The sequence below is a fragment of the Micropterus dolomieu genome, linkage group LG20, assembly GCF_021292245.1.
Source record: "Micropterus dolomieu isolate WLL.071019.BEF.003 ecotype Adirondacks linkage group LG20, ASM2129224v1, whole genome shotgun sequence".
NCBI classification, from domain to species: domain Eukaryota; kingdom Metazoa; phylum Chordata; class Actinopteri; order Centrarchiformes; family Centrarchidae; genus Micropterus; species Micropterus dolomieu.
In genome coordinates this window covers 19,611,258-19,625,185 of record NC_060169.1, presented here as the reverse complement: position 1 = coordinate 19,625,185, position 13,928 = coordinate 19,611,258, and the positions used below count along the sequence as shown (strand labels likewise).

The window sequence follows — 13,928 nt, the reverse complement described above, 5'->3', positions numbered from 1 at the left end:
ACACGCAGGTAGCAGGGATTGTCTGAGCTACAGAGAGAGCTGGAGGTGAGTAAAAAGTGCTTTTGTGGTGAAAAATAGCTGCCTGCTCTGCCAGCTGCCTGCTCTCATTGGCTGGATGTGGATGTCGAGTCAGTCGACTCGTCCAGATATTTGGCATGCTAGATATCTGGCAGACGTTGGTGATGTGTGAGAAATGTGTCGGGGAGCCGTTTTGATGCGTTGTTGTGTAGTTCACACATAACGACTGCCGACCGCAGATCGACCGCTGATTTACTCCTGATCACAGGCTGATGGTTGCTGAGCTCACCGAGCTCGCTGAGCAGCAAATTGGGCTAAATATCGTGTAGTGTGAACTAGGCTTAAGTAGCTCGTTCACTTTAGCACTTTTTTAACCTAAACGATCACATCACTGTTCAAATGCACTTCACTTTATTCCAAGGTGTTAGCCCTTATGCTAACCTTTAGCTGCTTGTGTTGTGTGACATATTTGTAGCAGTTCATCACATAGTGAAACCAGACATGAAACAAAAGCTTATAATAATATTAGCTGAATTTTATTAGTGTTAATTTTGGCTGTCAGCGCTGGTGCAGTTGCAGCCGTTCAGTTTGTTTATGTGTGTGTAGTTCTTTTCACCAAGTGGGAGATATTGTTTGTGTCAGATATTTTATTTATGTGACTGACCCTTTATCTCTGGCAAATGTGTTGGCTGGCGTTAATCTAAGGGTGGAAATTTGAATTATAGACTCTGAAAAGATGCACCAGACAAGTAACACTTCATTAAACATCTGTTTTTTGTCACCTTGTGGTTACATTAACATTGGATTATCTAAATAAAGTGTTGGCCAGAATCATAGTGTACACTGTGTTCTTGGCAAACTGAAACCTGTAAATGATTCTGATTCAGTTATTGGAGTATTAACATTGGACTGTCCAAAGTGTTGGCAAACTGCCTTGTGGTTGGCAAAGTGATCTTGTCATTTACCTCCTTGACGAGAGATGCTATGTAGAGGCAGGTGAGGGGTGTCTGCTCAGCAGGTTTGAGGACAACAGTGTTTCCACATGCGATCGCTGGAGCCAGCTTCCATGCTGTCATCATCAGAGGGAAGTTCCACTGTGCGTGACACACACACACACACACACACACACACACACACACACACACACACACACACACACACCGGAAAAAGACTTCATACATCTGACTGACACACTGGGTGGTCACAAGTCATGCTCAATAATTCATCGCTCTTAAGTCACTTACTCTCATTTTCACTCTGTCTAAACATAGTCAAGTGAGAAAATGTTCTCGGCACTTGTAGAGTATTTTCTCTTCCCACAGTAATTCTGAGAAAGCCGGGAAATTGCAACACATGTGCAATAAACTCATATCACTGTACAACACACAGGCCTGTGTTATTTCTGCTTTACACAGGAGCCCATGGGGCTCAACGCAGAACCACACGCTTTCTGCACTCTTGCACAATCAACAGTGTCTCTTTCTCCTTGATCTTTTCCTCCTTTCTCACCATTTGCCTTTCCTCAAACCCACTATGTTAAATCCTTCAGCTCACTCTTCTGCCTTTCAGTTCTCATTCTCTATTACTCAAGCTCACTGGCACCGTTATTTTTGGGGCTTACCAGCAGGATTTTCCCAAATAAACAGTGACTGTCAGGGAATTACTGGAAAATGCAGAATGAAATTTTAAAAAAACAACAGGTCAGACTATCAACCACCAACATCTCTTTTAAACTCAGCCAATTTAGTCTTATCTGTTTTTTCAAACTTTTCTGTCCATTTGTATTCATCATGCATGTCACTCATAGGAAGGGTAATACTCACAGGAATAATTTGTCCACAAACTCCAATGGGCTCATACCTGGTAAATGTCAGATACTCTCCATCTGCGGAGGCACGTGCAGAACACACAAACACACACACACACACACACACACACACACACACACACACACACACACACACAATCAGACACAAAGAGAAAATAAGTACATACATTTTTAGCTTCAGTAGTGTAAAGCTTGAAAAATGCCTGAAACAAAATGAAAAACACCACCTGATACCCCCGGTGTTGTTGACTCAACATGTTAATTTGTAAATGAATCTACACGCAACATTCCTGTTACTTTACCCTAGTGAGAGATTACATTTCGTTTCGAACCTTCTACAACACAGGCATGTGTGTAACTGTTTTAGGTCATAGAGATGGGTGTTATGCTGGAAAGGTTTGCTCATTCCTCTTGCATTACTTAAGTTAAAGGAGGTACTTACTGAGGGTGTGCCATGCTTGTTCATTCTCCACAAAAACAACTGATATTGAGAAATGTGTGTATGAATTTGTTACAACAGTCGTCAGCTGATGAAACATTGCCTAATGTTGCATTTGGACTGAAATGATCAATGTTAGATGATAGGCCACATAATCATTTACAATGGGATACAGTGAAAGTATGAAAATGAACACAAAACTCTGGTAAAGATTCTCATATGTCAACCTTTTTCCGTAATACCAAAGTGGATGTTGGGCCTTTCAAAACTGTTATTGTTCAGAGAACAAAACTATAAACCTATTAGACATGAGATTTTCCGCAGGAACTCAAGTATCTGCGAGATTTGTTTGAAAGTATGACGCCTGCAAAACTTATATTGCAATTTGGAACAAGCTATGTAAACTATACCAAACTGTGTAGCCAAAGGTGCTCCACATAATGACACTCCCCATTCATCTCACACTGTCTATGATACGAATTTCACACAATAAGCTCAGCATAACATGCAAGACGTATAGATGCTGAGGGGTTGCTAATGATAGATGTCCTGCACCTCATCCTGACAGGTGAACAAACGTGATTACTGACCTTACATCATACAGGCTACAGGAATACCCTTGTTTATTTTCTCTGAAAGTATTCTAGAGCAATAAAGCTTAAATCAAAGCCCTGGGAAAAAGCTCACCATGGTTGGTTTGGCAGCAGTGTACAAGAGAAGCTTTGAGAGGGACAATACATCGGTATCAGGAGGTTTCTCATGTCCTCTCTCTTATTCTTCTTCCTTGTTTGTGCTTCCTGTTGAAACAGACAGCCAACTTTCCCCTCTCCCACCCCCAAATTCAATTGCCTTATAGGGTCGACATTGGTGGCAGCCTCCTCAAGACAATTAATGTTATCTTAGCCTGCTTTTACTTCAAAACTTTTGTTTTCATTCAACTAAATATGCCGAACTTCTTAAAGAAGCTATAATCAATACTTCTATAATAGAAATAGCTGAAATTAAAATGTATAATGTTAACTGAGCCTTAACTGATCATTTTAGTGTCTTTCAAATGATTGTTTTGGCTGCTGTTTTCAGAAAAAAAGCTCTACAAACACAACAGTCAGAAAAGTTAGCAACTAGCTAGTAAACATAGTGTTGAATTTAGCTGCAAAAGAGCCTAATATTTCTGTCAGGAGTTGGTGGAGACCACACTAGGATTTAAATAATAATAAAATACAGATTAAAATTGAATCAACTCTATCTATCTACCCTGCGACTTTGTACGCAGGATAAGCGGTTGACGATGGATGGATCTATCTAATCTCAATGAAGACACATCTGATCATTATAATCTAAGCAAGAACCCAACTTTTGGTTCCACAATTTTTACTACTTTGTGAAGACACAATTCAGTCAGTATTTCCATTTTATACCCACCCCTACTAATAACAAGCCAGGGATTTTACCTAAACAGCACAGTTGTGTTTACCTCCAAAATGTCCCCAGAGACAAACATGATTATTTGCTCTCCATCTGCTACAAATCCTTTTTTTACTCACACCAATGATCTTCTTCTTCATCACCAAGCTGCCTTTTGTCCATTTCACTAAAACTCTACTGTAGTAATTAATGAAGCATCTTACCCATTGGAATGGAAGTACCGTGGATCTTGTCTGCATATCCAGCAAAGTATCTCAGTGTCTTTATGGTTCCTTGAAGGTCCACAAACAGGGTGGACAGGAAAGGCTTCCCACTGTTCAGTGACTCAATAGTCTGAAGAGAGACGGGGGAGACGTTTGAGAAATATGTGACATATCTTTGTGATCCTCACATAATTCCATACTGTTCCAGCTTTTACACTCCCCCATGAATGAAATGTGACACTAAGATAACACTAAACTCCAATTACATCCCTTAAGTTACAGTTATATGTTCTCTTTGAATTTATACAGAGGAATCTCAACGTGCTTTGCAGAGGGCATAAAAATGCATTATTAACAAAGAAAACAACATATATTAATAAAATGTAAGAGACAATGGAATAGAGGTTATACTACAATTTCAATGCAGCTATAAAATAAATAGGTTAATAATCAAGTGGATAAGAGGACATTTTGTTATTATACCAATGTGGAAAATAACTTAGCCTCTCTAAACAAAAAAAACTCACATTAATTGAATATTAACTGAAATATTCGGTTAACTTACTGCTAGATAAATGCTGTCTCTCTCCACCAGGTCAGCTAATTTGGACAGCAGACGACCCCTTTCAGATGCATCCATCCTTCGCCATACGGAGCCCAAAGAAAACGCGAGGCGAGCCGCCTGTACAGCTTTATCAACATCCGCCTATGAGACGGGAGGGAAACATACTAATTATCTAAACTGATCCAGTAGACAGGTGTATTCTTTGCAGTCCACCAGACTAATGAAATCTGTCTTTACATGCCAATAGCATTTCAGAATAATTTACTTTTGAAAAAGTTAACGTAACATTTCTGAAATAAGGAAGGACTAAAACAACGGCCTTCTCACCAAATCACAATGGACTGATCTCATATTGCACTTCTGCTTTTCTTAATTCTTTGAATGCAAAAGGTTTACACATGTATAAAGAACTAAAAGCATGGAGTATTTATATAGCATGATATTGATACTCATAACTGAAATGATTCTTCCATCACTGAAACCATCTGGAGTTCTACAGACAGAAGATGCTGTGCTATAGAGTATTTACCTTCTCTGCTTCCTGGACCTCACAGATTTGCTCTCCAGTAGCTGGGTTGTAGGTAGGAAATACTTTCCCACTAACAGAGTCCTGCCACTCATTGTTGATGAAAATCTGCAAGGAAAAATGCAGTTTTCAGTATTTTAGTAAATAGATGCTATAAAGGATAAGTGTCATTAGTGTAAAGTAGGTAGTTTCTTTGTATGAATTAAATGCACCAATGAATGATTAAAACCGCGTTCAAACTGACTTCAATTGACTTCAAAGATACAATCTGCGAACCAACTGAGCTTGTGTGGGAGATAATAACTACCTTTTTTATTTTTTAAATATTTATGTTAAGTAATCATTTCATCACACCATGTTGGCTGCACTGATGTGCTGATAGTTGATGCTGTGAAAGACTAACTCATGCAGCAAGTCCCATCTCTTCCAGACTCTTGTGTAAGAGATATGGGAGCATCTCTGGAAATCTGGACAGAGATTCCTGCCTGTCCAGCATTGCTCTCTGGGGAGTGCTCCACCATCCAGACAAAAGGGGTGGGGGGTGGGGTGCAGATAAATCCTTATCAGACACCAGAACCCCCAACCCACACACCTACCTCCAAGCACACAGACACACGTTTCACAACATCACTGCTCGTTTACGAGATCATAAAACACGTGCCGCGATTCTGTGATGCGTTAAGGAGGGTCTTCTGTTAAACAACCGCCTGGGATTCCAAACAGGACGCATTCAACCATCTATTCGCCCCAAAAAGAAAAAATACATGTTTACAGAACCACAAAGCTGAGCATTAGCCGGTGCCACTGAAATACAAGCAAACCCCCTCATAAGCTGATGAAAAGTGGATCAAAGTGCAAGGTGTGACTTGAAATAGCAAATTACGCAAGTTCAGTCAGAGAAAAAACAAAAAACGCTCCTTCCTCACTGACATGTTTAGATCATACAGTCTATGGTTTAGATCCATTAGGCAGACTACTCACACACTGTTTTTAATGGCTGTCAGTCTGCCTGATAGATAGAGTGCAAGGAGAACATCTGCTGGCACAAATCGCTCTGTGTATACATATGCTCTTACTGTCCTTGTACTTTAGAGGAGTTCAGATGCACCGAGAGCAAACCTGAGAGCAAGGTTCAAGTATCCCATTGGCCTAAGCCTCCTGAAACTCTCCAACATTGTTACCCTCATAAACGCCGGGCTTTAAGTGCTATTTAATTGGCTGTAAACTGTTAGCCATGTTTACTTTTGGGTTGGTATAAAATGCCAGGGAGTCTGAAAACTGCCAGAGTCTGCAGCAGACTCATCACTCTGCCTCCCTCCTCCTCTTCATTCCCACGGTTTGTGGGTGCACAATGTGGACCCCGCGTATGAATAACTCACACGCAGACGTTTAAGGTGTTCAGTATCTGCGTGTACCACTGCGCAGGAAACATAGCCTACCTTACAGACACATTCCTCTACGCTTCCTTTGTACCCACACCATCCCCCACACACCTTAAAACACACACACACACACACACACACACACACACACACACACACACACACACACACATAGACAAGGCCGTACTGGCTTCTCCAGTCCTCTCAGGCGCCTTCCATCAGAGGCCACCTTTAATCTGACGCTCATTAAGAGCACTTCATAAAATTGTCAGTAACGATAAGGAGCAGAGGGCCAGCTACAAAAACAGAAAGTCCTGTAGAGCAGTGAATTAGTTTTTAAATTTATAGGGGCCACTGAAGTGGGTCGCCCTAAATCAGAGGAGCCCCCCTGACAGCCTAAACAGTCCAAGCAAGAATGCAGACCATGGGTAGCTTTATGCATGGCGTAACCCCTCTCACAAGACGCTGCTAAAGGAGAACGGATGAAGCAGGAGAACAGTGGAGCAGGCCGCCCCCTAAATCACGGCCAGAAAAGGACAACTGTCAGCCGCCGCTTGGCTCTGCCCTCTCTCTGGACTTGGACTGGTGTTAGACCTTTGTCTGGTTCCATTGAGAGACTTGATTAAGATGACAGGCCCGAGGCGTAAATCAACTCTCCCGGTTTCTTAAAATTGCTTTTTAGGATCATTTGGATGAGGGGCAAAGAGCACAAGAATGAAAAAAACAAAACAAGTGCAAGGAGTGCACATTTTCAAATGGCAATCAGTGTTTTCTTTCCCATCCCCCTGTGGGGTCTTTGCTATCACTTCACATAATGATTTTATGTTTATAAAATCTGAGTACTTGGAGTTGACTTGGTGTCCAGAGACTGCAAAGACGATGACAATGTTTTCAAAATATTTTTCTACAATTGCAATTAAGCCGTTTCTGGTACAACTTTTAAATGATTACATTTGAAACAATTTGTACTGCTGCATTAAGTAAGAAAAAGAATTAAAACTGACAAAAAAGCTGTGATGCTTGATGGGGTAACGAGGATGCCTGATGTGGATTAGAGCAAAGCAGTAAGCATACAGGTCAAGACTTTCTGCATGGGCCACAGGGCAGCTGCAAACATTTAGCAACTCCCATGCCTTTCTGCAAAAGCTGTCAGTCAGTTCATCCAGAGCGAGAGAAAGAGCCTGGTCATGGGGATAATGACAAGATGAGACATGATGTACACAAACACATATAAGTTTAGTATAAGTTTTTTAAAATCAGCTACAAATTGGTGCATGTTTTGCTGATTTGGTCATCTTTAATATTACATTTGATGCAGGTGTCGTAATCCATTAAAAATGTTTTTTACACTCGAAGTAAAAACCTAAATGAGTTTACCTTGCTCCAAGTAAAATATGAGGAAGAGTTCATTTTCATAATTTTTTTATGTTAACAAAACTTTGCGTGATTTTATGTGATAATTCATTTTTTAGGATGAACTGTAATGGGAAGTAAGAAAAGCCAAAATACTTTCTACAGCCAACAAAACATCTGTTTGGCTCTTTTCTTCTTCTCACAGCTCAGATGGTAACGGCTGAAGGAACATGTAACACTACTTCTTGTCTTTTCTCTCTTTTTTTGAGGTGGGTGGGGGGTAAGGGGAGGATGAGGAGGAGGGATGGGGTGGGTTGGTGTGAGGGGAGTTTTGGGGTGGGGGTGTTACATATATGTGTGTTTATACACAACACGCCAAGATTCCACAGCCAGATGAATCCTACCCGGGCACCTGCAACACTCGTCTGCGCAGGAAGTTTCATATCCTCCCCCATCACAGGACCTCTATTTCCTCTCTGGTTCTGGATGGGTTTCAAAAGTCTTATAATTACTACCGTTACAAGTGAGTGGAGAGCATGTGAAAGTGGAGACCAGCTGGGCGTTTCTTTCTCCTACTCCTCTCCCCATGTCTGACACCATGGAGCCGTCATGTTTTTCATTCACACACCCACAGACAATGCCACCCTACGCTCCTGGTTTTGCCGAGGGCGACCTTGCTGTCACTGACTGGCAAACGTCTGTCTCATCGGTGTGTGTGGGCAAGTGGTTCAAGTTGTTTGTTGTTTGTGAGAAACAGACATAAAGCTGTAATTACAAACAACTTCTTTTTCACTTTTCAAATTGATTCACTCAAGAGCACTTCTTCCAGTAGTCAGAAACCACAGCAGACTACACGTCACTGGAGCACAGTGACAGTTTACATTAAAGCCTTTTCCAGGCTTATATGATGCTATTTTTTTAAAACGTTTCTTACACTCCCAAAAGGGATTTTAGATTTTGCTTTTTACAGCAGACAGCTGTTTTTAAGTCAGTAGTTAGCTTAGTCTGTAATATATCCAACTATTTTCAAACATCTGAGTAGAGCAAAATGCCAGAAATCTTCCACAAAAACATATCATCTTTCAGACTTAATATAAATATTATTCACTGCACAAAATATATCAGAACGTAACAACAACAATCTTGATGAAATGTTCAAATTGCGAAGAGACAGAGCAAAAGACAAAGGCTACACGCAGTTTGATTTTCATGAATCAACAATAAAACTAACCTCTCCTCTCACTACTGGTGTTTCTTTCCTTTGAACATCTGAGGTTTGATGGGTTTCCTGTGTACTTAACCATTCTTTCAATCTCTGGTCAAAGAAATGTTTAAAGAACAGCCGTTCTACTCGTGGGATCAGTGGACAAAGAGGAACATTTTTAAAGTGTGACGCTTTTCAATGGACAAATGAACATCTAGAAAAGCACTTTGGTCTGTGTTCCAGGATTTACACATTCCTTGTCAAGAGGGCTGCAGACTGAAGGTAGAGAAGTTAACATGGTAACCTCGCTGTCACTGTTCTTCCTTAAACAGTGATTAAGAGGCAGGGGACGTGATGTTGACGTGTCTGCTAAGATGATAATTTACACTCACTGCACAAGTAGGCATTTCACACCAATGGACATATTAATGGCAGTGCACACTTACCCTGTCACAATCAAAGAGATGTGTTTTAGAGAGTATGTGGCCGTGTGTGTGAACAGGGAGATTGTGTAAGCAAAGGCAGAGAAGAGGAGGGGGAATACTTGCTGTGCTCGTTGTGATAAATCATTTGGTCGCACAGTATCCCCTAACTTTGGCTCTGTTTGATCTTGATCGCAGTGAGATGGTGGTTTTGAAGTGAAATACTCCAGAACTGCAGGTCAGGCTCTGGCAAGGCAGGGCCACTAACCCACACAGTGAGACAGGGTCATAATTTACACCCCAGTGGACAGCACCTAGCATCGGGGAGCCCCAAGCCTCCATCTGTGCTATCTCAATCAGTGACAGATTGATGGAGCCTCTTATTCATCCAAACTGAGAAGATGTCTCTGCATAGACTACTTTACAAATACATGGGTCTTCGGCAGACAGGTTCCGCACAGGTTCCTATGGTGAAAGTGTACTAATGCCACCATGAGCGAAGAAAATGCATAACTGCTGATTAGATTAAGAGATCTGAAATGATCTCTCTTCCAGCTTTTCATATTTGCAGAACTATGGTATTGCCCTATTAAAGAATAAGGCTACAGTAAAACTACATTGGAACTACTAAACCAGATTTTTAAAATGGGGATTTTTAGCATATATATCTTATCAGTCGGCTAAACTGAAATAGTCTGTTAAAGCTTAACATGAACGTTTGTGGCTCATGTTCTTGCTTTTAAAATAGTTTGCAGAACAGAAGGCTCTTTTATTTCAAAATAAAGGGCAAATCAATGTGCTGACCTTTCACTTGCATATTTACCACAACCACACACACACAAACACACACACACACACACACACACACACACATACACACATACACACAAAACCCTTGACAGACTGTTCCTTCAAAGCAAAAGCAGCAGAGTTATTTCCATTCCAGTAAAATTTGTCTCACCAAATGTCTGCTTTAACAACTCATTATCACTGAACTGTGTGAAAAACCACAAAGGCCAGAGGTATCACCCACTAAAATAGAGCTGGAAAAAGTTTCTTCTCCTTGCTTTAATTATTCATAAAACCGAGTCTCTCTTCTCCACTTCGACCACAAGTGGAAAACATCAATAAATAGCTATGATGGCCCTCTTATTTATGTCTTCCTTCGTGGTCCTATCAATCTTTAAACTGTTTCTGTCTTACAACCCAGCTGTTGGAGCCTTCTAGAGATAGAAATGTGGGGGTAGGAGATAGGACAACCGAAAGACAGTTTCCTCCTCATGCTTTCAGCTACAATAGAAAGGGTGTGCGAAAACTACAGATTCTAGACTAGATGCACACAAGAAGGAAGATACCTTTACTTAAACAAGTAATGTGTCTTGAACGGTGAGGAGTTCATGACTCGGTGAAGAGGACAAGGGGCAAACGTTGATTGTAATAACCCTTTTTTATCACATGCTTCCCTGTTACAGAAGCAAAGCTATTAAGTAATAATACTCTATCAGTCATATCTCTGTTTCCAGGGTCGCCCAGATGTAATCTTTGCATTGCAAAACAAAGAATAGTCATCATGACTTAATTTGACTTAAATTTGACAAGAATTTTGAAATTCTATAAAATTTAAGTTAGAAAAAGCTAATATCGCCTTTATATTGCAGAAAAGTTTAACATATCAGTGTAAAAACATATCTAGAGAAAATCTGTGTCTGGAAGCTTGCAGCTCCATCCACATGCCCTACAGTCCACTGAACAGTGTTGATTGTTTCCCTTGCAGGAGAACAGGAACAGGGTTTGAGGAGAGCCCACGCCAGGGGTTCCCATAAATCAGGGCCCTTCTGCCCCCTATGTCCACCAAACCAACAGGGACTGGATGATCCAAATTCCTGGGGGTTAATTCACCAAGTTGCTCCCTAAAATTTCCTCCTGTACACCGTTGTGTCCACCCCATTTAACTAATACTCTGCACCATGAGGGAAAGGAAAGCTTACAACACGACAGAGCCTATGCAACATGTACCATCCTCTTTACGGTGCAGCAGCAGTGTGCCCTTTGCACTTAAAAAACTGAGGCATGTGTTAACCCAGAGCGATTATAGCACTGACTGAACGCTATCATTAATCTGTCCTCTATGAGACGTGCCCTTTCATCTCACAATCATAAAACCACTTGTTCTGCAGCTAAAAAACCCAGTTTTGTTCTGTAACAACAAAACTGTAGAGGGCTACATCCTGGCTGCTAACGCTGATAATGAGACCTCAAAATTACTAGCAAACATTACAAGAATCTCAACTTATATGTACTTTAGTGTTCCAATGCGTGCGCGCACACACACACAAACACACACACATAATCCTATCAAGACATTGAAAAGATTTTTATCAGGCAACAAACACATTTCATATGAGAGCTATTTTCAACAACTGTATAAGTAGCTCAAAACTTGTGGTGGGTCAAGATTCCCATTGAAAGCACAAACTGTTATTTATTATGGTGACAAAATGCTGAAGCACTTAACTACAGTAGGTTACATACTGTATCCTCACCACATGTTTCTCTGAAAGTAGATTTTCTTTTGGTCATATTCGCAACACAATTTGTTTCATGACTCAAATAAAGTCTTTGTTTGACTGAAGCTCCTTTCCACAGCTATTTCTCCCACCCACACACTTCTGACTGTAGGGCAATCCAAAAACTGCTCTGATAACACATTTGTTCTCTGACAACGTTCATTTAAACACTAAACTATTTATACACTAAACCAACTTGCTGCCATATAATAATTAAGTAGTGCCTGATTTAAATTACTGCCAATTCTTTGGACTTGACTAACCTGTGTGTACTGTAACTTGCTGTGATTACTGATGTCAATGAAAGAAAAGACTTTAAGACTAGGTAGAAATATTTCGGGCTGTTTTGTTTATACACAAAGGCAGCCTTCCTTTGTGTATAACCATTCCTAAAATCATTGTAAGCAATCTTATATCAATTAAATTAAGACATTTAGAACTCATTGAATACCACAGAAACACTACTGGTGAAACATTATAATCATAATGGGAAAAAATTTAAGAAAGAGATTTAGCTCCAAGCTTGCAATATTTACATTTTATAAGTAACTTGTCCCTTTAATTACTTTCTTCATATTCCTTTAGGCGATTTTAAAAAAATAATAATAATTAGCTTTCCATACGGTGACCTGAAAGGATGTTGGTCTGTGTCTTGACTGAGACTGCACTTCACGTGCAATGTGGAATAAATATCAAAAATATAATAATACTAAGTAATTGTCCACCTTACTCAGTGTTTTAAGACACTCTCCTCGGTTTATTCACCAAACAAGTTCAAACTATGACACGCCCTTATTAATGTGTTATTGCCCCTCCTGAAAAATAGGGTTATTTGCAGCATGTGCAATTATAAGAGACCCAACCTTTATGCAAAATCAATTATGAGTCTTTATCATAACCTCAGGTCTATGCAATGATACATTGGCTGGAATTTTAAAATGTAAACATCCATGTTACTTACTCAGTAACACACACACACACACACACACACACAAACAAAAATATATGCTATTTATAAAATGTGTAATATTTTTACATCTAGCCTAATTATTTAGTTTAAATGATCTTGTCCAGGGGGTTATTGATGTTTAATGCTGAGCTATACTAAGCACGTGGACGCAGCAAAAACTCACCGGGACTTTAAAAACGTGCAATCGTCGGCTTATCGGGTCTGTAGCCTACCGGGAGTTAGAAAAGTTGTGTTGGAAAAAGTTTAGTTTAAAAAAAGTGTTGGTTAAAGATCCGGGTAGTCTGATCTACGGGTAGAAGCGGGAGTACGCGCAAAGCTATACTCGGTCGGCAGCGGAATGCAGAGGGAAACCGACCTTGGTGTACTTGATCTCCGGGTTGGGCACCGGTGAGGGCATTAGATGCAGGGATGCCATGAGAGCAGCTGGGTCGCTCTTCACCTCTCCGGGGATCTCGATCTTGCTGGAAGTCATCACGGCCGTCTCTCCACTCGTCTGCCTGCTGCGCCTCTCTGGGTTTTTTCTCTAGGCTAAAAGGACTTTCTGATTAGGACTTTGGGTTCCTTCCTGGGTTTATAGCCAGGTGTCAGCAGCGGTTCATTTTCATTGGGCAAAGAAAAGGGCTGTCCTTTTGAAAATTTACTTTATGCATTTACATAAACGACGTGTTGAGGAGGCGATACACAACCACCACACCCACCTCACACTCCCGACTCAAGTCTCCACTGCTTTAACTCACCAACAGCATTTCTACAGTAATTCATGGTTTTGCACACACAAACACACTCTTTGGGATTATCAAAACGTGGTGCCACGAATTATCAAAACGAGTTTGAAGTTGATCATTATGTTAATACCAGGTATTATCTGAACTCAATAATAAATGTAGTTTATTACATATGACCTATTTTGCAAAAGGTTTTATAGATGGACCCCTTTGGTCAAACAGACATGTTCCACAAACTTACTGAAACGTAGCTTAATGGTCTTATGAAGACCGCTCTTTTTTTTTGTCAGAACAACCTCAC

General features: G+C 40.5%; 1 protein-coding gene across 1 annotated transcript in view; it reads right to left on the bottom strand.

The window, feature by feature from the left end:
• The window catches only part of aldh1a2 (aldehyde dehydrogenase 1 family, member A2), a 26,237-nt gene extending 12,759 nt beyond the window's left edge, over window positions 1-13,478 (bottom strand). Inside the window, exons 1-6 of the mRNA XM_046032677.1 lie at window positions 13,258-13,478; window positions 5,008-5,112; window positions 4,479-4,619; window positions 3,914-4,043; window positions 1,842-1,903; window positions 984-1,112 (exon numbers count right to left, since the gene is read on the bottom strand). Coding sequence (XP_045888633.1) covers window positions 984-1,112; window positions 1,842-1,903; window positions 3,914-4,043; window positions 4,479-4,619; window positions 5,008-5,112; window positions 13,258-13,374 — 684 coding nt within the window. The 5' untranslated portion in view covers window positions 13,375-13,478. The remainder of the gene's footprint in view (window positions 1-983; window positions 1,113-1,841; window positions 1,904-3,913; window positions 4,044-4,478; window positions 4,620-5,007; window positions 5,113-13,257) is intronic.
• Window positions 13,479-13,928: the final 450 nt, after the last annotated feature.